This window comes from Ochotona princeps, chromosome 1 (genome assembly GCF_030435755.1).
Source record: "Ochotona princeps isolate mOchPri1 chromosome 1, mOchPri1.hap1, whole genome shotgun sequence".
NCBI lineage: Eukaryota > Metazoa > Chordata > Mammalia > Lagomorpha > Ochotonidae > Ochotona > Ochotona princeps.
Genome location: NC_080832.1, coordinates 53,633,847 through 53,657,754, shown reverse-complemented (window position 1 = coordinate 53,657,754; position 23,908 = coordinate 53,633,847). Strand labels below are relative to the sequence as shown.

Below are 23,908 nucleotides of genomic sequence, written 5' to 3'. Positions count from 1 at the left end.
CACAGATGGCTGCAATGGCTGGAGCTGAGCCGATCCAAAGCTGGGAGCTGGGGCATTTTCTTGGTTTCTCATGTGGGTGTAGGGACCCATGGTTTTGGGCCATCTTTCACTGCTTTCCCAGGTCATGCACAGAGAGCTGGATAGAAAATGAGGCAAGTAGGACAGGAACCAGCATCAGTATGAGATGCTGGTGCTTGCAGATAGAGGACTAGCTAGTTGAGCCATCCTGCCAGCCCTGCTAGTAGATGCTTTTAATGTAGAAGTGGTAACATATCTTTGGTAACATTTGGGGCCAAAAAGAGGAGCAATTGGTTAGCTCCATCTGAGGGAGTTCCTTTCTTTGTAGATTTTCCTTGTCAGTGATGTCTTGCTTCTTCTTTGGCTTCAATCCTACTGCAATAACAATCTGTTTTCTGGCTTTCATTTCCTCTGAAGGACTGCTCCCCACCTGGGCTTACACCTTTGTTTGGTTACTGCCACTCACTATGTTGTGAAGAAGGCCTGCACTTTACTGGGCTTCCATGCCTTCAGCATTGTCAGTTACTTTTTTGTATACTCAAGATTCCCATTTCCATCTAAGAAGATTGGTTTTGCCAGGCTAACACTGTGGTGTTGCATATTAAGCTGTTGCCTGCAATACAGACATCTCATCTAAGTGCCAGTTTGAGTCCTGGCTACTTTACTTCTCATTCAGCTCCTTGCTAATGCACCTGGGAAAGAAGTGGAGGAATGTCCAAGCCCTTGGGCCTCTGTACCTACATGAGATACCCAGAGGAAGCCCTTGGCTCCTGGCTCTGGACTGGTCCAGCTCCAACTATTGTGTCCATTTGGGGAGTGAACCAACGGACAGAAGATCTCTCACTCTGTGTCTGTAACTTGCCTATCAAATAAATAAGTCCATTTTCTTTAGAAAGATGGTTTTGCACCCAGATTTCTAAGCATACTTCAGGCTCCATTAGATCTGTAACACATTTGTGTTGGGAAAGAATAGTGGCAGGAATTATTTTCTTAGTAAAAATTTCAGGACAAGATACCAATAGGAATTGAATGTTGAGTTATAGTGACCTTAAGATAAAACCATGGTGGGCATTTGGCCTAGTGGTTTAGCTGCTGATATGGGTGCCCATGTCCTACATTGAAGTGGCATGTCCATGACTGTTCTTGATAGCCAATTCCAGCGTCCTGCTGATGCAGGCACTGGGAGGCAGCACATGATAGCTCAGGTAGGTATTTCCCTGCCATCCACAAGACCTGGAGTGATTCCTGGCTACCACCTTCATCCCCTCTGCGTCCTCCTGGCTATTTCAGGTATTTGATACATGAACCAGGGGGTGGGAGAGCGCACGCTCTTTCTTGCTCTTTCTTTGCTTCTCAGAAAAAAAAAAAACGAAGAAAAGGATAAACAGTCCTTGCCTTTCTCCTCTTTTGATTTGTCTACAAATGCCTTTTCCCATCTGTTTTGCATTTGAGACTTAAACTTATCTAATAAAAAGAATTATATAGCTTACAGAAGTGGAAAATAAACGTTATTTAAAATTTGTCAGAGCTCAAAACTGACAGATTTAAAAAATAATCAAGGAGTTTGAACTATTTTTTCCGAGTCCATTTGCCAGGTGATAGGTTGGAGACCAGTGTGTACTTGCTATTTTAAAGCTGTTTAGACAAGGAGTTGCTTCTGCTTTGTGAGCCTGCACCTTTGGTTGCTGCTGGCAGAGCCTGTCCTGCTGTCTGCTCTCACCCCTGGCCTCCTGCAAGCATGTTACTTCCTGAACCTTCACTTTCAGATTCACTTATTACTAAAACCAACATCATCATTTCTCCTTTTGCCTTAACCGCTTAACCATAAATGGAGACATTAGGAAAACACTATTGCTTCCAGTTCTACAAATGGACTTTTATTACTATTGTTATTATTACTAGTAAAGCCTATTAAAGTTGTTGAATTATAATTTGAAAAATGCTCCAGTGTGCTTAGAAGAATTAGAAAAGCTGTGGTAACATGGGAGACTCTCATGGCGTTGGGTGGGTGGCAACTTGAGGTTAGAGAGGGGAAGAGAAAGGAACTGTGAGATGGGAAGTGAGATGAACACTTGATGGTAATGCTTACTTTGTTTCAAATACTTACATAATGGGTGGTGAAAGGCAGGCCCCTTTTTCATTTTGGGGTATGTCAGTGACATCATCTGCTCTTCCTCTTTACTGCTGACTATTTAAAAGAATATTTATTTATTTTTATTTGAAAGGCAGAGTTTTACACACACACACACACACACACTCACTCTCTCTCTGTCTGAGAGAAAGAAAGAGAGAGATCTTCTTCCACTGGTTTACTCCCCGAATGGCTGTAATTACCAGGCCTGGGCCAGTTCTAATCCAGGAGCTAAGAGCTTCTTCTGGGTCTCCCACATGGGTGCAGGGGTCCTAAGACCTGGGATATTGTACACTTTTTTCCCAAGCTTATTAGCAGGGAGCTGTATCAGAAAGTGGAGCAACTGGACTCAAACTGGTGCCCATAAGGGACATTGGTGCCAAAGTAATGACTTTACCTTTTACAGCACTGTGATGGCCCCCTAGCAAGCTTTCTTATGACAAAGTTTCAGAATTTTTCTTAAGAAAGGTTTATTTTGTTTATTTGAAATGGAGAGAGAGAGAGAGATCTTCCATCTGCTGGTTCACTCTAAATCCCTATAGTAGCTGAGGCTGGGTCAGGTCTCATTCAGGAATCTGAAACGCTATCTGGGTTTCCCACATGACCAGCAGGGTCCCAAGTGTTTAGGTTTTCTTCTGCTGCTCTCCCTATCGTGTTAGTAGGGAGCTGGATAGGAAGCAGTGAACTGGTGTTCTGTCCCATTTGGGATACTGATGTAGCAAGTGGTAACTTAACCCTTTGTGCCACAATGCTGGCCAGTTTCAGCTCTTGGCCAGCAACCTGTAGCATTAATTAATGTCAGGGTTAATGATTTCTCTGACACATTAGAAAAGAACAAAGGTGCATTTTGCTTGTCAATTCCTTCTCTACTCGTTTTTATTTTAGCATCTCTCGTTTTACTTTTTACAGTGGGTACTAATTTGTACTGTTGAAAGGTGGGCTGATTTTAAGGTAAGGAAATGGGAAGCATGGTTTTGTAAGGCTTGGCGGCAGTGGTGGAGGACCGCAAGTTTTCCAGTTTTTTTCTGCAGGTGCTTGTTATAAAACGTGATGGCTGAGTAAGAGGGTAGGGGCTCTCTTGAGTAATCCTCTTGGGCTTCCTAATTTTTTATGGATTTGAATGTTAGAACTAAAGAGTTAGGGTTTAATGTAAATCCCTTGTGAATCTTCCTGAGAAAAGTAGAAGGCTTTATGTATGGCTCTGTAGAGACTAAAGCAAGATCAGTATTGGTTTCTTCCTCACCGATCACTGTCTCCTGTTTTCCTTTTTCCATTCCCTTGACAGGTCTTTGTTGAACATTTGCTTTGTTGCCATGCAGTGTATCATTTCTGGAGATGTGATGGTGAACAAAGGAAGATACAGTCTTTGTTCACCCATCGTACAAACTGGCTCAATAGCTTTAAAATACATTTTTTGGAAGCATCTTGAAGCTGTTATTCTTACCACTGACCCAATGTTATATATGTACATATAGAGATTTACATAGGCACTTGGTGTGCACATTTATGCCTGGAAATTAGTTTCAGAAGAATATCTCACCCTACACGTGATGCATTCTGATCATTTTTGTTCCGTTTCATTTCATGATGTGGCCATTGCAACTGTGGTGGCAATTTGGAAAAGCTCTGGCCCCATGTCTCTGGTTTCCATTGCTTCCCATTGGTCTGCTGGTGCTGGCTGCTGTTTAAATTTGTCAACTGATCTGGTGTAATGGCTCAACTAGGTAATACTCTGCCTGTAAACTCCAGCAAACCACTTCCCATCCAGCCAGCTTCCTGCTTGTAGCCTGGTAAAGCAGTGGAGAATGGCCCAAGTGTTTGCAAGTGTTTGGAAGAAGCTCCTGGCTTTAGATCAGCTCAGCTCCAATCATTGTGGTCATTTGGGGAATAAATCAGCGAATGGAAGATCTTTCTCTCTTTCATTCTCTTTGTAAAAATCTGCCTCTCCAAACAAACAAATAAATCTTAAAAAAACCCAAAAGACAGAAAACTTGTCCTTGCAACTTCTCCAGACTCCTTACCAAATTGAGTGGGTGCCACTGCAATTGTAGCTTCATGCTTCACTAGATTTTTATTGTTTGATGGAGACCTTTAGTGACCCTGCTGGCCCACACAGTGATTTGAAGCACAAATCTTCTGGAGTTGCTGAACTGGCCCAGCCAGGATCCTGTCCATCATATGTATCCAAAGTCCTACTGAAAGAACTTGGCGTTTTGGACAGTCCTTGTTGTCTTTTTCTGTTTTGTTCATTATCACGAACTGAACATTCTTATCTCATGTTCACTCTATGCCCTATTTGGTGCTGGAGTGAAAAAAAATCAATAATTGCTTTGGTATAGCCATTGATCTCTATTAAGGTTAGGAAAAGCAGATGTGAGTAGGAATTCATGAGAAAAGGATGAATGCAAAATAAGTAAAAATTTAAGTATGACCTCTACCAGTTCACCTTCAAAAAATTAACAGTATTTTAAACTTCATCTAATAATCAGTTATTCAGACTTCTAATTGTGACATAATTATTTTTCTTTTCATTGTGATGTTGATTGAATTTTTAGGACATTTCAGCTATCTTTCTGTGTTATTTCTCTCGTTCTTTCTCTGGACTTGACTCTCCTCAGGAACCTTGTATGAGTGGACTCATACAATTTCTGCCCTATCTCATCCATATTATTTAGCAAAATATCTTCAAGATCTGCCTGTGTTCTGGCATGTGTCAAAATGCCCTTCCTTGTAAAGAATGACATTCTTGGGCCCAGCACATTAGACTAGTGGCTAAAGTACTCGCCTGCATGTGCCAGGATCCCATATGCGTGCCAGTTCTAATCCCAGTAGCCCACTTCCCATCCAGCTTCCTGCTTGTGGCCTGGGAAAGCAGTCTAGGATGACCCAATGCCTTGGGACCTTGTACCTGTGCAGGAGACCTGGAAGAGGCTCCTGGCTCCTGGCTTTGCTCTGGCCAGCAGAGCCAGTAACGTGGACACAGCGAGGGTCTGGGGATGAGGCACAGGAGACCAGTGATGGTAGAAATCTCTCCGAAGCCTCCCTTTATTACTCCTTATATACTCTTTCCCCCAAGCCCTTTATCCAAATAATAGGATGCCAGTGAGTCCCATTAGACAGGGTGCTCTTAGCCGCAAGCCCATTTCCTGTTACTGCTCAGTTTAATGAGTGCTAATCAACTCCTTAGCCCACAACATGGCTTCAGATCAGTTCAGTTGTGGCCAGTTGGGGAGTGAATGATCAGATAGAAAATCTCCCTCTCTGTCTCTCCTCTTCTCTTTCCAATAAAAAAATATTTATATATATGAAGAAAGAATGGCATTTGCTTCTATGTATATGTTACATTTTGTTTGACCTCTCTCCTACTGATGGATGCTTGAATTTTTTAACCTTTTGTTGGCTTTTATAAATAATGCAGCATAAGCACTGATTTGTGTTTGTTCGAACCCATGATTTCAATGTCTTACTGAATAAAAGGGTTCCTATAAGTGGGATTACTGGATTGTATGGTTGATGATATGATTATTCTGTGTTTAATTTTTACCTAGTGTCAGTATTGTTATCATTCTCATTGATAAAACAAAGGAGATCTAGGTTTTATACCTTCTCACTAAATTGATTTTTTATGTTTTAAAAAAATAGTAGCCATTTGAATATATGTGAATATCTCCCAGTTTTGACTTTTTCTAAAATTTTTTTTTTTAAATTGGAAAAGTAGGTTTTACAGAGAGAAGGAGAGACAGAGAAAGAAAGATCTTGCACCTATTGGTTCACTCCCCAAATGGCTGCAATAGTGGGGAGCTGAGCTGAGCCAAACCTGGGAGCCAGAAGGTTCTTTTGTCTTCCCAAGTGGGTGCAGAGTCCCAGTGCCAATCTCTGCCACTTCTCCAGGCCATAAGCAGGGAGCTAAATGGGAAGTTGGGCAGCCGGGATATGAACCAGTGCTGATATTGGATGCTGGTGCTTGAAGATGGGGGATCTGTTTGTCGAGCCATGGTGCCAACCCTGGACTTCTTTTTTTTAACCCCAATGATCAGTACTGTTGAATTTCTTTTCATTGTAAATTTTTGTGTTTATCCTTTATGCTTCTCCCAGCTTTCTAAACTTTTTTGTCATAAAGTTGAAGTTTGTTAACACTTTTTTCCAGTGTTGTGATGATATGGTTTTTCTTCTTAATTTTCTTCACATGGCTACTTTTAAAATTTATTAAGCTGTTCTTGGATTTCTGGGCTAAGCTTGATTCCATAATGATGGATTTTTTTAAATCTATTGCTGGTCTCAGAAAATAAACTGGGATGAAGCCTTTCGCCCCTATGTTCTGAAGAGTTAATGTAAGATTGTTGTTCTTTAAATTTAAAATATTCAGTAGTTCTAATAATAGATTTAATAGTTCTTGCTAGTGATACCTGTGGGCCCTAGAGTTTTCTCTGTGGGAAGGTTATTAATCATAAACTCGCTGTTATCAATTATAAAGTTGTTTATAATTATTTTATTTTTAGTATCTTTAAGAGCTCTGGTGATGCTTTCTTTTATTGCTGATATTGGCAATTTGACTTGTTCCTCCTTTTTCTTAATTCAAGTGAAAGTCTTATCAGTTCTTTTTTTTTTCAAAGAGTCTGCTTCTGCTGTCATTGATATTTCTGTTATTTCATTTCTTTTTTAATTTTAACATTTACTTATTTATTTGAAAAGCAGGGTTTCAGAGAAAGAGAAGGGCACACACACAGGCACACAAGAGAAATAAAGATTGATTGATCAATTGATCTTCCATCCACTGGTTGGCCACAATGGCTAGGACTGGACTAAGATGGTACCAGGAGCCAGAAACTTCATCTGGGTCTCCCATGTGAGTGTCAGGGACTGAAGTACTTAGGCTATATTTCACTGCTTTTCCCAGGCCATTAGCAGGGAAGTGGAATAGCTGGGGCTCAAACTGCCACCCATATGGGGATGCTGCTGTTGCAGGAGGTAGTAAATTAACATGCTATTTTTTATTGCCAGCTCTTCATGGGAGATCTCTCTGTTTCTCTTCCCTTTCCTGTAACTCTCACTTTAAAACAAAATAAATGTTTTAAAAAACATAAAAGCTTATAAATAATCATTAATGCAATCAATACATGCTGCTTATCAGTATTAATTTTTTATTTTTAAGGGACAGGAAAAACAATGGTGATGGACATGTTTTATGCCTATGTGGAAATGAAGAGGAAAAAACGGGTCCATTTTCATGGTTTCATGCTAGATGTGCACAAAAGTAAGTTAATAATCTGGAAGAAATGATTTTCCAGTGGACCATTGCCACAAAACAAATTAGATTTTTACTTGAAGTAAAATTTTATTTGGCTTCATTTGTGGGTTTTTTTTTTTTTTGGTATGTTAAAATCATCATGTAGCCAGAGTTGGTGCTTGAGACAAATTCTGTACTTCCAAACCAGAAAACCAAACTTATTATATTAAGTTTAGGTATATTATATTTCTATTAAATGTTGGTTTTAAAAAAGGCATGAAAAATGCACCTAGAAGAAGTTATTTTTCATTAGGACATTTATTTCTTTCCCTTGGTTATTTCTTGTACGATTTGTATCTTATTTTTCAGTACTTATTTGTACCGGCTTATGTGTTCCTAGGTTAGTATCAGGGTAACATGCAGAACCAAGAATTGTATGGAACCAATACCAAGGCCGTGGGCTGAGATCCCTTGCTGGAACCCTGCCTTTGAGGCGTCTGTAATCTGATGCCTTGGGTGTCAGTGTGCATCCCTTGGCTATTGGCTCTGCAGTCAATGTCCAGAGCCCCAGTTTGGCTTGATGTTGTTGTCCTTGAGTTTGGGAGAACAGAGCTGATGCATGACTGTACAGCAGCCGAGAAACACTGGCTGTTTGGAAGAAAGCGTTTTGGAGACCGATCAGCTGTGCTTAGAACTTTTCTAGTGATTCAGTTGCCTCAGGTTTCTGAACCCCAGCAGATGGGTAATGAAGCTTAGCCTTAAAAGCACCCTTGAACTAGTTAGAACCATGCCAGAACCTAGCAGCTCTGGAGTGAGTGGCTTTCAGCATCTGAGTCCAAATGCTGAACCCAGAAATCCTCTAACACTGTAGAATCCAGGCTGGCAGAGACCACCCTCCATGCCAGGGTCACAATCACAGGAAGGCAGAACCCCCAGGAGTCTCAGACCAGGATTCTTGGGTCCTTGACTGTATGACTTTAGCATTCAGTTTGTACCATCCTCTATGTCTGGTTGCCTTGCCGGCATTGTTATGTTGTTTCAGTTTGGCATGATTTGTCTACCAGCTTCACTTTAACTTCCCCAGAGTAGAAATATCTGAATTAAAAAAAATTATATTTTATTTGACATATGCGTATTGTACTTGTTCATGGGGGTAAAGTGTTTTGATGTTCTGATCCATGTATACAATGCATAACTGTATCTTTTTTCCTAATACTTTTCAGCATTTAGTGCCCACACAAAGACTGGTGTTAGTGCATTAGGTTAGACCAGGGGACATTCCGATTAGATAGGCTAAACAAAATTGGGACTATGTAGGGCAGAATCACTTCCTCTGCTCCCTTCGCTGAAATCCTCAACACTGATTTGTCCATCCATTTCGTCACCTGTCTACTGCTTTGTCATCTCTGAAGTGACTGAACAGTGCATAGAGTTGGAGTTTTCTTACAATTAAAAGCATGATACAGTGATACCTGAATAAGTTATTTTCGAGGCAGAGAAATGCAGTCAGTATCAAGAATCAAAATTGTTTTATGCACAGAATTTGAACTGAATTTTTATGTCCACACTGACATTTCATTTAAAAGTTTAAAAATTATAGTAATCCAAAATATACTAGTAATACAGTTTGCCTGTGTTTGATTTCATGCATTTAAGGAATACATCGCCTTAAACAGAGCTTGCCAAAAAGGAAACCAGGATTCATGGCCAAGTCATATGACCCCATAGCTCCCATAGCTGAAGAAATCAGCCAAGAAGCGTGTCTCCTATGCTTTGATGAATTTCAGGTAAAGTTGGGATTTTTTTCATCATTGTAGAATGGTACATTGAATGAATTGCAAAGATTCAAATTTTGTTCCTGGTTTTATTATTTAGTGAATTCACTAGACACATCACCTCTTACCACTTAAGTTTTACCATCTGGCTCAGGGGTTGGAAGCCAGGGTCTGCACAGGACCCTCCCATTTTTGTATGACTAGTGAGAAAGGAAGGGTTTGAAAATGTCTTAAAGTGTAGTCAAATGAAGGAAAAGAAAATACAACAGAGACTGAGACTTATGAAGCCGAAAGTATTTACTGTTCAGTATTTTCTGCAAAAAGTTTGTCTACCTCTAAAGTGCTGGTTAGTGGGTCTACATTTGTCCCACACCATAAAGTGCTTTTAAAGATGTTTGTTTGTTTGTTTGTTTTTTGTGGGGGAGAGGCCACACACAGAGAGAGACAGAGCTGGATCATGCTCCCATCTGCTGGTTCACTTTGCAAATACCCACGACAGGGGCTGGGGTACTGCAAAGCCAAGAACTCAGTCCCTCCCTCTCACTCTCTTTCCCGCTCTAGAATTTTGGCTTTCAAATAAGTAAGTTCTTTAAAAAAGAAAAGAAGATCTTCCAAGGAAACACTTAAGGAAAAGGAGAGAGATTTTCCCAAAACTCTAAGGCAGTATAATATGTATGACAATGTATTATAAAGAGAGACAGGCTTAATGTAGCTGTCTAAAAGTAGAACCAAGTTAACTTTAGAGAACAAAATTAATGAATCAGTGAGGTCCATTTCTGTTGAGTTTTCATTACTATCTGTTTAGCCAAAACATTTCTAAATAAAATGGAGTTGGCAAGGTTTACCACATTTTTCTTCTTCCTCGCTCTCTCTTTTCCTCCCTCCCTCCCCTCCTTCCTTTTTTTTTTAAGAGGCAAAAAGAGACAGGGACCAGAAAGAGAAAAACATAGAGCTTTGATTTGCTTGTTTCCTGCTCAATTACCTGTAATAATCTTGGGCTGGGACTGAAGCTGGGAGCCAGAAATTCATTCCAGGTCTCTCATATGGGTAAAGGAACTAATAGCTTGAGCCATTACCACTTCCTCATCAGTCTGCATTAGCAAGGAGCTAGGGTCAGGGACCAGAGCTGGGCGTCAAACCCAAGCACTCCAATATGTGGCCTTCTTAAACCGGTAGCCCAAAAGCATACCCTTTTCCCTTAAAAAGTTCTTTTTTATTTATAAATTTTTGATTGTGATTTTGGAAATAGAAAATTTTATAGGAATATTAATAGTCAAGCTTTGTAAAATGGTTTATAGTTTACAAAGTATTTTTAAAAATGCTTGCTTCATTCTATAAAATTATGATTTTTTAATCTGCACATATATAAAGAATCTAAAAGCATCTTGATTTCCTAGGTGTCATTTAAAAAGCACTACTCTTAATTGTAAAACTGTTAAGTTCTAAACATTCAGAGAAAAATGATTGGCATGTTTCCATGGCATGATGGCTATTGAATAAGAAGCCTGAGAAGGTTAGGAAGTCGTTAGAAACTCAGCTGCACAGAGCACATGATCCTGAAGAAGGTGCTGAGCAAGTAGGGCACAGCAGGCATGGTGGTTGGGGTCCTTGATACTTTCAGGGGTTGCAGAAGGTGTTTTAACCTAAAAAACAAATGTATCAATCAGTTATGTGTCTAGGCTGTGTGTTACAGCTGTGTTACATCTGTGTCTGTTTATCTTTGTTTTTAAATTTTAAAAAATTTAATAAGGGAGAGGACTCATGAAAATAAAAGTACTTATGGCATCCAAAGTCATAGTGCTACTCTGAAAGTGAAGCCTGAATGAAGACCTGACCAGTTACTCTGGGCATGCTCCATTGAGTTCAGTTTGTTTGTTTGTTTATTTCAAAGACAGACTTACAGAGAGAAGAACACACACACACACACACACACACACACACACACAGAGACAGAGAGAGAGAGAGAGAGAGAGAGAGAGAGATCTTCCACCTGCTGGTTCACACCTCAAATGGCTGCAACAGTGAGAACTGAGCCAATTTGAAGCCAGGAGCTTCTTCTGAGTCTCCCACATGGGTGCAGAGGTCCAAGAATTTGAGTTGTTCTTGGCTGTTTTCCCAGGTCATAGCAGGGAGCTGAGTTAGAAGTGGAGTAACCAGAACTAGAACCAGTACCCATCTAGAATGATGGCACTACAGGCTGGGTGTTTTCTTGTGGTGCCACCACGCCAGCCCCTGAGTTCAGATTTTTAAAATGTTGAAATATGGACCAGAAGAAGGATATCAAAGCAATTGTCAGGACTCTAATCTTGCAAATTATCAGGTCATTCAAAAAAAATAAAAATACAGGCAATGAAAAGCAGTTTTTAAGTTATATGTTTAGTGTTCAGAGAGTTCAAGGAGAAATAGACCCTCATACGATGCTACTTAATAAGAGAGAAAGAAGAGGTTATCTGTTACTCCCTGACCCATGCAGACTTGGTTTGATATTCATTCATTCATGTGTTCATTCATCCAATTGCGTGAGAGAGCAGTATTCCATGTCACAGGATCCTGTCTCTCCCAACAGTTAAATAGACTGTGCCTACACATCTGATCTGCATGTAACCAGTCCCCTTACTTGTCAGCAACACTGGGCTTGAGTGGTTGGTGTGTCCTGGGGAATGGACCACTCATATTCTGTTTCTCCTGAATTTGACTGAACTGGCACAAAAGGAAATGATCACTTAGCAGTGACTCAGGCATAAAGAAGTACAGAAAGTAACTGAACTGCTTGAAGGGAAAGGGCACGAGGGTGCTCCCTAGATAGCTGATGAGCTCTGAGCATCCACCTCCAATCTCAAGCTGCAGTACTCCTAAGATGCCATGAGTGTGCTACTTTCATTCTGAAGTCTCCAGGACATCACTTTCATTGAATTGGATTTCCTATGCTTGTGACAGTGGCATGATCCAATTCGTGTTTTATTCCTGTTTCTCAATCAAAAGAGATTTCCCTATGACTTGGTTTTTAAAATTTATTTTATTTTTTTAATTTTTATTTTTTTATTATTATATTTTTGACAATCTTTACATTGTTAATTATGGTAAAAAGGTACAAGGGAAGTGGGTAAGATTATTATTTCCCTATTGTTTCCTTCACATAGCTGAGGTAAAGGGAATTTTGAGGGAGAAGCCCCACCCAGTCTCCCACCCATCCCAGGTCCCCGATGTGGGGCATGCTCTGAGATCCTTGCTCAAGTTGTTTTGGTAGTTCACCAGTTATGAATCGCTGCCAATTTCACCACTCCAGGCACAATGAGGTTGTTGAAGAATCCACTGATTGACATAGTCCATCATAGAGTCTCCATTTGTCCAGTATTTCGCTGCCAACATATAGCTGAGGTGGTGGAATGACTTGCTCTGTCCTCTGTCTTTTCTTGGTTAGGGTTCTTAGTCCACCATTTCGATTGGGGAGATCCCCAAAAGAAACTTTGAGGTATTCCCAGACCAGATTCTTGTATGTACTAGCAAGTATAGGGCCCAGCACAGTCCATCACCCCGATCAGCTGGTGGTTGTTACAGTTGCTGGGTTGGTTTTGTTTTCAGCCCCGACTTCCACTGGAACCAATGGGTGTTGCAGTCCAGCCTGGTTCTGCCCAACACACACTCGACCCTCACATAAACCAGTGGGAGCTGCAGCCTAGTTGGAGTGACCCACAATAACCCCCACAAGGCCTGCCCCCTACCCTGGTTTGCCAGTATGTGTAGCAGACTAGTCTAGTCTGCCCCATATCCCATTTAGCTCTCGTACATGTCAAAGGGTATTGAAGCTTAATTCCATCTAACCAGCTCAACTATCCAGCCCTCACGGATGCTGAGTGCCTCTCTGTCTAGCCACCCCAGCCCCTGTCCTAGTTTTTTGTGCTCTCCCATGGGAGTAGTAACCCAAGAGGGAGGAGCCCACTATTTCCCTCCCGGGTCTCCCTCAATCCCAGATTATGCACTGTCCAGGTGGTTCTGTGGTTAGACTTGACAGAAATAGCCCCCAGTGCCAGCTGATGCTGTGACTAAGCCCAGACAACCCTCACCCACTCCAATTTTGTTTGCACCAGCAGGAATAATCCGCCCATCCTGGCTTTTCCCTGATCTGGTCCACATGAGGCGCACAGGTGCTGTAGCCCTGCCTAGTCTGGTCTGTCGCCATCCCAGCCCACGTTCTCCAGTGGGAGTAGCTGTCCAGCAAGGGAACCACTCCTTATTCCTCTGCTGGCTCTGCCCCCTCCCTTCCTGATTCTCACATGTGCTGGTCGGGTGCTGCAGTCACATCTGGCATAGGCAACCTCACCTTGGCTTTCTGTGTTGTGTATTGCTTTTGTCGCGACCAAACCTGGTCTGTTCTGGTGTTCAGATTTGCCAGTGGATGACATGAACTGATTCAGCCTGGTCTGCCCCCGACCCATGCCAAATGTATGCCAGTGGGAAACTTTCCATAGCCTGTTCTGGGCTGTTTCCTATCATGTTTCTTGCGCTTACGTGCCGGGTCTGTGTCCTGTCAGAGGAGTTGCCTAGGCTCCTCCATCAGAACCCCTCCTGGTGCCAGATTTCGCGCATGTCAGTGGGTCTGTGAGCCAATCCTACTGAGTTCACCTGGTGTCCTAGCAGGACAGTGGCTTTTCTTGGCTGGCTTTCAACCCATTCTGGTTCTTGCTGTTGGATGTTTCAGCCCAGCCACGGCTCGTCCATACCCACATATAGCTCATACATGGCTCAGTTGGGGTTGAGACATAGCCTAGTCCGTCCCACATCTACCCTGGTCCTCCAGAACACTAGAAGTGTTGCAGTCTAACCCGGCTCGGTGCGTCAAGTCCCAGTCCACACTTGTGCCAAGGGAGACTACAATTGTTTCCTAGTTAGAACGCAGTCCCATTCCAGCCTGTGCGCCCCTTGGTGGGAACCTCCACCTAGCTAGGGTTTCCCCTTAGCTCCCCAACCGGGCCTGTTCCCAGCCAGTGTTCAGCATTCCAATGGTTGCTCTGACTCAGGTTGGCACAGCCCGTCCACCTGTTGCAACCTCTGCCTTAGACACTGTGGCTCAGCTTCCGTGGTTCACGCAGACCAATTGGTGCAAGAACCTAGCTGAGCATGTCTTGTGCTCCATCCTGGTTTCTAATTTTACTTGTGGGCTATGGTTTGCTCAGTACTGCCTGGTGCACCCGTTCCATCACCTTTTCATACACTGACAAGCAGTTGGAGCTGCTTTACCCAGCTTGTCCGACCCCCAGATCTGAACCACCTGTTCACCAGTGGGAGCTTTGATTCACCAGAGGAGTTTCCCAAGTTTCTCCCCTTGATCCCCTGCCATACCAAATTCTCATACATGCCATTGGGTTTTAGGCCAGTGCCTGGCATAGACTGGCCTTCCATTTGGCCTTGCATGAGCTGGTGAACGTAGTAGCCCGGCCCACCTCACACCCTACTCAGGATGCACATTCGGGTGCTGCTGCCTTGACCAGTCCAGACTGTTATCGGTTCCTTTACCTGTGATTGATGGTATGTTCCTTGGTCACCCCTAGCTTAGTCCATCACCACCCCCACTCTTAAGCTAACCAGTGGGGCTAGAATTTCCAGAGGGTTTGGCCCACACAACCCCCACATAATTTACCCCCGGATATGGTTCTCGAATGCTGGTTAATGTCATGGCTCTGCCTACTGTGACCCCTCTGCTGGTCCATCATCATATCAGGTAATGGGACATCCTGCTGGACAAGCCCAGAGCCTTAGCTTTTGCATGAACTGGTGTTCGGTACTCAGCATTGTTAAGTAATTACAGGTTCTTCAGAGAAAGAGTTACTGTCATTGGGAATCTTTAGGATTGATTCATGTCCCCAAAGCACTGTGGGTTCAGCAGTGAGTCAAAGAACCAAATTCCCAGAGCTCCCCGGCCGGGCGGCCAGCAGGCAGAGCCTGGTGCCAAATGGCACACTGGCAGGCCCGGGGACAGCTCACCACGTGCACATGGTGGCTGGAGCCAGGATCTGAGCAAGACACCCCTTCCTGAGGCCCCCCAGCTGCTGGGCGGCTGCTGGAAGTTTAAACCCCCAGGCCCAAGGCCACGCCCCTCCCCAATCCCTATCACTTGTAAACATAGCATAAGCATTGGTCAGAGCTACTACAAGGAAATGTCTCCCTCCTTAGTGTAGTATCTGTTACCTGTAGTGGAAGTACTGATGAACTGAATCCCAAGAACAAAGATGAGGAATCTACTAAAGATGCCTTTGGCTGTAGGTAATTGAAAATCCAACTTGACAGGGTTTGTACTCTGAGGAGGAAATACTTGATCATTTCTGTCACTTAAACCCTCCTGCTTTCTTTTTGTCCTTATCTTCTGTACATTTAGGTTCACTATTTGCAATCCTATTCTCTTCATAGATCATAGAGTCCCTGTCAATAGTTGAGTGTATGCTTATTTCCTGGCAGGTGTCTGAAGAAGTCATGTGCTGAGATGACAAGGCTAGATACAAATCCAAGAGTTTTTATGGAACCCCATATTTTGGGTAGCATCCCAGTCTGTTAGAGGTAACCATTTTTAGAGGTTCTCTTCCCTTGTGCAAGGTTGGCTTGTTATGTCCCAGAATGAAAAGTGTTAATAGTTTTGCTCTTCCATTTTCCTCCACAATTACAAATTTAAATCTTGAAGCTGACCATTGCCTGCAAAAAAAAAAAAAAAAAAAAAAAAAGCCAATATCTATGTGCATGTGACAGCGAGAATGCCAGGGAATGTGAGGATGCAAGGACAGGATTGTGTCCGGTAGGGCAAGAGGCCATCTCCAAGCAGAGCCTGAGTGTCCTGGTTCCAAATACCTGACCTATGCTGTCCTCTGCCAGGCTTATGGCAGCTCCTCCAGCACATCACAATTGCATCATTGTGAGTGCAATTCTCTGCTTGTCTCCATTCTTCAAAATTCAAGATGATACCCCCTGAATATTACTTTCCTTGTACCTTGATCCCCAGCAGCCGTACAAGTTAAAAAAATGGGTACTGGTCAACTCTGCACAGAACAGTCTCTTAACACTGTTAAGAGAATTCCCAGACACTTTGGGGTTCTAGTAGCAGGCCAAATAGCACTTCCTGTGTGTCTATCATAGGATACTTCTTGTACCCAGCCTAATACCTGTTGTCTGATAATGACTGGGAGGGAAAACTTGTATAAATGGACAAATGTCCTTGTGACTCTTGTCTGACCCACATCTAGTCTGTTCTGCCTGACAATGGCTGTGGTGCTGGGAGTCTGTTCATTCGTTCTCTCCTGTATCCCAGGCAAACATGACTTGGGGTAGCCTCTGCTTCATCAGGTGGAAGGTGGATATTTAATACATCACCACAATGGAAAAAAGGGTTAAAAATTTTGCTACTTTAAGATTCTAAGGGTTTAGTGAGTTGGGGTCATCAATGAAGAGCTAGACAGGGACAAATGTGGTGACTAGCAATATGTATAAGTACATCAGAAAGTTCATGGGAGATGGAATTATGCAAAGTTTAGGAGTGGGAGTTTGGCCTAGAGTTTATATTAGTGTGTTTGAGTTTAATCTCCCTTTCTGTTCCTCATTCCAGTTTCCAGCTGATGCAAGCCATGTAAGATAGTGGCAGTGGCTCAGGTAATTTGGGTTCAGGCTTGAATTAAATTCCCAGACCCTAGCTTCCTCCCAGCCCAGTTCAGGCTGTTTTGGATATTTGAGGAGTGAACTAGCGGACAGGAGCTCCGTCTGTTTCTAGAACACATTAAAAAAGGAAAAAGGAGAAAATTCATTTCAATGTACATTTCTTTAATCTGTGCATTCATGCAATCTTCAAAAGGTTTGTAGAGAATATATATCATGAAAAAAATTATGTAGGGGATAGGATAGCGTTTACATCATAGGTGGAAACCTGAATGGTGCATTAAAATCTGCAGCAATAGCTGGGAGTCCCATTTGCTAGATGGGGAGATACTTCCAAGTTTTTATCTCTGGCCACAGCTCAAGCCATTTGGGTGTGGTGTTCTGCTCATAACTGTCTACGCCTTTCTTGTTATAGTGCCCCTAGATCCATAAGAGTAACTCCCTTACTCTTCAGGTTTTTGCCCTGGCACCTCCTCCTTACAAGGTCTATCCCAAAACCCTATTTAAAATGGCAGTTTAGGGACCCGCACTGTGATACAACAGATTAAAATGCCACCTGCAGTGTCAGCATCGATATGGGTGCCCATTGGAGTCCCAATCACTCCACTTTGGCTCCAGCTTCCTGCTAATGCTCCTGGGAAAGCAGCAGAATCTTGGGTCTGTGCATCTATATGGGAGACCTGGAAGCAGCTCCTGGCTCCTGGTGAGCCAGCCAGGCACAGCCCAGACTGTTAGTGGGGTGGGGGTGAACCAGTGGATGGAAAATTCTGCTATCTCTCCCTCTCTTTCCATCTCTATCTTTCTCTGTAACTCTGCCTTTTAAATAAATAAAGTAAATCTTTTTTAAAAATCCGGCAGCTTGGCATTCACCTTCACCCTTCCCTTTTTTCTGTGGTGCACAACATATAAAATATTTATTATTTTTAGAATTATTGAATTACTTAAAAATATTTGAAAGAGTTGGGGGGAAAGAGAAAGAGAGAGAATCTCCCATCACTGGTTCACTCCTCAAATGCCCAGCACACCTGGGGCTGAATTCTCTCAAAACCAGGTGCTGGGACTCAATCTGAGTCTCCTACATGGGTAACAAGGACCAAAATACTTGAGCCATCATCTTTTATCCCCCCAGGGTGTGCATTAGCAGGATGATGAAATCCGAAGAGAGCAAAGACTGGAACCTACACAGTGGGATATAGGATGCAGGCATCCCAGACAGAGTCGTCATTGCTAAGTGCCTGCACTGTGTTTATTGTTTATTATCCATATTCTTCCACAAAATATAAACCTACATAAATGAATGTTTGTTTTGCTCATTGATGTATCTCAGGTATCTAGAACAGCTTGAGAATTAATAGTGAATGAATGAATGACTTTTAGTATCAGATGATAGCTATTATTAGTATAGTTCCTCTTTAAAGTCTCATACCTTGTATATTTAATTTTTAAAAATTTTGCTTATTTTTAGTGGTAAGGCAGATTTACCCAGAGAGGGAGAGACAGAAAGATTTTCCATCTGCTGGTTCACTCCCCAAAAGATTGAAACAGCTGGGGCTGAGCTGATCTGAAGCCAGGAGCTTCTTCTGGGTCTCTGAAGTGGGTACAGAGGTCCAAGGATCTGGGCCCTCCTCTATTGCTTTCCCAAGCCATAAGCAGAAGCTGGGTGGGAAATGGAGCAGCTGGCACATGAACTGGTGCCCATATGGGGTGCTGTCTCTTGTAGGAACAGGATTTCTCCTGTTGAGTCACCATGCTGGCCCTGCATATCTAGTTTTTTTTTAAATGTTTATTTAGTTATTTGAAACCCAGAGTTATAGAGAGAGTAGGAGTGGGAATGAAAGGAGGTGGGGAGAGAAAGTGAGCTTTGACTTTTTGGTTCACTCCCCAGATGACCACAATGGCAAAGACTGGGTCAGTTCAAAACCATGAGCTAGGAATTTTATCTAGGTTTTCCAAGTGTGTGCTAGGGGCCCAAGTATGTGAAGCCACCTTCCTTTTTTTTTTTTTTTCCTAGGCACATTAGCAGGGAGCTGGTCTGGAAGTAAAGCAACCAGGACAGGAACTGGTGCCCACATGAGATGCGAGTGTTGTGGGCAGTGGCTTTCCCTCATGCACCACAACGCTGGCCCTTTCCCATGTAGTTTAAAGTGTTTCTCAGGTGAAAGAATTTATAGAAGCTAAGGCATATTACAACATCAACTCCAGTATTTTTTCTATCAACCTCCCGGATTATCTAAACATTTGTATGTAATTTAATTAATACAAGTTTGTTTCTTGGTTGATTCAGTTTGCATTGTTGTAATTATGTGGTTGATTCTTTCCCTCCACTCATGTTTGATTATTTATTAGTTACATCTATTTTTAACCAACTGAAATGTTGCCCATTCCATTTATTCCATCTACCATGCATATTCTGTAATAATAACTACTACTTGTTGAGCAAACTCTATTTTATTAACAATTGCAGAATACTGTGTATCAGTGCATTTAAAGCTAAAATGCTAAACTCTGTCCTTTAATAATATGAATTATATTAGCATACATGCCATACAGAGAACTTACTATATGTCTTGTAACAATTTTACAAGGTAGATATTGTTACTGCATTCATTATATTGAGGAATTTGAGGATCCGAGTGTTTAAATAATTTGACCAAGGTCACACAATTAGTAACTAACAATTTAAATCTAATGGCAATGCTCTTATTCACTGGTGAAAGTTATGCTCCATGAGTTTCTTGGTATGAAAACCTAAAAATTATCTTTAAGCCCATTAAGCCTGGTACAATACTTGCTGATTTATCAGAAAAAATAATATTTTAAGCACTTTATTCTCAGTGACAGTACATCTACAATCACCACTTCACTTTCAAAATTGAATCATACTAGGAGCCTTGATTTTTTATCTAATTATTACTGGCCTTTAGGTGGTGTTAATTAGAATAATATTTATTTTACTGGGAAGATGAATGGGAATTATTGCCACTTAAATACAAGGATATACCTTTTCTCTTTTGCATGCTGGAACCTGAGGAAGTTTTAAGGTCATACTCTGGTAACAATCAGATGACATTTACAGAAAGCATTTTTTGCTAGCTAGATCGTCTTTCCTATTGCCAAGGTGGCACTGAGGTTTCTGCGGTATTAGATAAAGTACTCTTACTTTAATTGGGAAATGTGTGTCTTTTGGTTATTTTTTTGTATATTACTGAAATAAAAGCTTATCCGCACAGTTTTCTCTGGGATCTTCATTATGTCCTTTTTGCATGTGTGTGTTACTTGTTAAATCGTTTGTGAGTGTGAAGACTGTCAGAATAACAAGAGAAAGATTTCTTTTTTCAAAATGTTATTTCTTCATGTCTTTCTTTAAAGACACAAAATAAGTTTTACCACTGTGTCCCACCTCCTTTCCTCCCTGCCGAAAAAAGAAATTCTGTACAGCTTCATCCAGAATTGTCCTCTGTGAGCTATCAATATCATTGAAGAAATAGTCTTAGCCATTTTTATAGAACAGAAAAGCTATTAAAAACTGCTAATAAAAAAAGGTGCTTATTTTTGTGCTAATACTAATTACTGATAATGCATGCTTATGTTTGTCATTCATTATGTGGCACTGTACCAATCAGCCCATGACTGAGACTCAAGCACTTACACATGTAAATTAACCATTAGAGTTTTTTTTTTTCTTTTTACTTAAGTGAGTCATAATGGAAAGCAACTCTAGGTCATAAAAAAATCTTTTCTCTTTAATGCTAATGAAATGTCTCCACTCTCTGTATTAGCAGGCTAGCCTTATTGGTAATCTGTAGCCTTCTCTTTTGTTCCCCGGGGGTAATGAAATGCTGGGTGCTGAAAAAACCGCCTCTCCAAGAATGTGTAGCCAATTGTCTTCTGTTCACTTGTACTGTAAAATTACTGTTCCCCGGCAAAGCTGAACAAGTGCAGGGACGAGATCAAAAGAGGATACGCTGGCACCCGGCTACCCCAAGTGACTCTTGCTTTATTAATTAGTCATAGCTTCTCCAAGTTAATTTACTCTGATAGGGCAAAACCATTCTGCAGTATAAAGACAACAAAGTAGAACTCAACCCCAAGCCTTTCCTGTTTGCTTTTTTCAGTTTCCAGTTTAAACCTTTACACTGTGTCATATCCTAAGCTGAATGGGCCTTCCATTTTCTGAATCTTAAGGCATAAAAGCCATTTTTTTTATTTTTTCAGAAACATTAATGATAAAGCAAAATGATCATCTTTATGTCCTAAAATTAGATAACCTTTAATTGACGTCATTCTTTTAAAAACTCAGGGCATTGGGAATCCAGTGTCAAAGTGTGCATGCTGTCAAAATTTGCAAGCTTGTTCTGTCCGCTCATCAGAAATGCCACTCATGTTTTAAGCATTTGAAAAGGACCCTGTTTGTGAGAGTGTGTGTGTGTGTGTGTGTGTGTTTTTCCTCTGCGGAAGCAAAATTTGACAGTGATCCTAAGCTCCAAATCAAATAACATCAACACCATTTTCTATTTGTTTTAATCACTGTCCTAGAAGTTCATGAAGTTGCTTTAATTTAAGGAATTTTTAACAGTGTCTTGGTTAATGCTTTCAAGATATAGACTGAAACAGCAAAAACATTTTTTTAATTGACAAATACACAATCCCATTTAGTGGTTTTGTTTTGTTTTGTTCAGGTGGAAAGAAATAATTCAGCTTTTGAATAAGATATCAACAGTAAGGGGAAAAGAGATTTAGACCTGCGCAACCCAACGTTTGTGTGATAACCATTGAGTTGGCATCTTAGTATTTTGATGTAACTAAAAAAACCCTAATGATTTGTATGTTCTCTAACACAATCTGAAAATAACAATGTGGCATATTTGTGAATATAATTAAGCAAGTTTCATTGAGATTATTTGAAATGTGCTTTTTGAGATAAAAATATTTTTATACTAGTATTAACAGAAACTTATGTTATAGGCTTAAGGAAAGTTGCAATGATTAATATCAAGCCTCATCCATGCATTTGTTTTGGAAGTCAGCTTCCTTCTTGGTGAATCTTAAAAGCTTTTTCAAAAGTTATCGTTGCACTTACTTTTAAATTATGAATTTTAGAAAGAATTTCAGAGAAGAGCCGTAATTATGCTTGTCTGGAACCTGGCTTAGATGAATTAGTTTTGTTTGCATCATGCATTTCTAAGTTCTGCCAGAAGTGATTTTTTATGCACTGTATTAACCATTCTTGTAAGGTTTGTTTTCTTTCTTTTTTGGGGTGGTGGTAGAAGGAATATTTGTGTTTGTGGAGGTTAGCAGAGGCTGGCTGTGCTGGAAGTGACTGCAGTGCCTTTTGATTATTCATGGACAGTAATAGAAGGCACTTAAAAAGAACAATGAAATTGCTTATTTTTGTGATGGGCCATCTGTTGAATTGTTTTGTGCAACAATTGCACAATAGTATCTATGTCATATCATTCTATTTTCAACAGCAGCTGATTATGTCTCACTGGTTACTTGTCCTTATTTCTGAAGTCCCATGACCATTTGAAGTCACCTTTCAGGGGCATTTGCCAGAAAGGTATTTGAAATCACAAAACAGCCTGCATGTTTTATTATTTCTCTCTCTCCCACACTCTCTTTCTTTTTATTTTTGTTTTTCTGGAGGGAGGGGGTGAGTAGCAGTAAGAAGAGGGAGTTGATCGTGTTCTCATTAATTCATCTTCCTAAATGCTCAGAATAATTATCTGTGCTTTCCACCTGTAGTTCCATAAAGGAAGTTAACAGTATCATTTGATAATTCATGCAGAAATGACAGGCTTGCAAAAAGAAGAGTCAAGTTTAGAAGACTGTTACACAGTCTTTCATGTGTTTAATTATCTACTCTTTTCTTCATTATGATAATTAAAATTTTTTCTTGGACATCACTTCCATCTTAAAAAAAATAAAAGCTGAGCCATTAGCAAATTTGTTAGAGCAGAAGTGAAATTAAAGTAAAACAAATGTGTTGTTGTCCATAGGTCACTGACATTGCTGATGCCATGATTCTGAAACAGCTTTTTGAAAATCTGTTCAAAAATGGGGTCGTCGTTGTGGCAACGTCCAACAGACCACCGGAAGGTAAAAACAGAGATCGGCTGGTCTCAGCCAATTAGGTGGAAACTAACAAGCTTTGAACAATCCATGATTTTGTGCTGATTTCGTTGTTAATAAATCTGATGACTTTGCTCATTGTTAACTTGGTAACTGGTGTAATCTGAATAAAAAAATCAACCAGTAGCCGTATTTTAAAAATGTTTGCAAAAAAAAGTTTGCATTCTTAGCAAGGTAATCCAGTTGATCTTCCATATTTGATGCATTATTGCCCCCCCCCCCAACCCCTGTCAGATATGAGATGTCAGATAATACAGGCCTTCCAAATGGCCATGAAAAAACTCACGGGAATGAAAGATGAGACTCCTAATTAAACGTTAGAAAAATACTTAAAGCTCACTTGTATGAGTAGTTTCTCATCCTTCACTTAATTTATCGTTTCTGAAATAGCACTTGTAGCTTATTAGAAAAGTATTTAAGAATTAAAATGCAAGTAACATTTAGATAAAAGCAACAAGTTTAAAATCTTGCCTGTTTCAGCATGGTCAGTTAACAGTTGGGGAACTGAAAAGAATGTCATATGAGAGCTTCCATGGCACGCTGTCCCCCTAGACATCTGCCTGGCTGAGTCTGTCCGACCAAATCTTTACTAAAGTTGCTTTGCCACTGAGGTGGAAACTCATGTGCCTGTTTGAATCCACAGCACAGCCCTTCTATTCTGGTACTGCTGCCCTGGACCTGCTCCACATTTTCCCCAGAGCATGTATGGATCCACGATATGATTCGGTTATTTGTTGTATTTGTGGCTTATTATCTGTCCCCCTCTTGGATGTGAAGGCTTCCAGAGGGCAGTGATGTAGTTTCTGAACACTGAATGAATGGATGTTTGAGCAGAATGTCCCTAACTGCAGCATGCAGAGTGACTGTGGGGAAGAGGTATCAATGGTAGAAGGAAGGAGACCATGTGGGTGACCCTGCCGTGTTCCTGCAGGCATGATCCTGATTCCAGCTATAGTAGAAGGTAGAATCAGTAGGATTCACTGATGGAAT

The 23,908-nt window shown here is 41.2% G+C and overlaps 1 protein-coding gene across 2 annotated transcripts in view; it reads left to right on the top strand.

Moving 5' to 3' along the window:
- Positions 1 to 23,908, top strand: part of AFG1L (AFG1 like ATPase) — a 187,153-nt gene that overhangs the window by 49,844 nt on the left and 113,401 nt on the right. For both annotated transcript variants that reach the window (XM_004580338.4, XM_058660044.1), the window contains 3 exons: positions 7,302 to 7,403; positions 9,033 to 9,163; positions 22,786 to 22,885. In XM_004580338.4, coding sequence (XP_004580395.2) covers positions 7,302 to 7,403; positions 9,033 to 9,163; positions 22,786 to 22,885 — 333 coding nt within the window. The remainder of the gene's footprint in view (positions 1 to 7,301; positions 7,404 to 9,032; positions 9,164 to 22,785; positions 22,886 to 23,908) is intronic.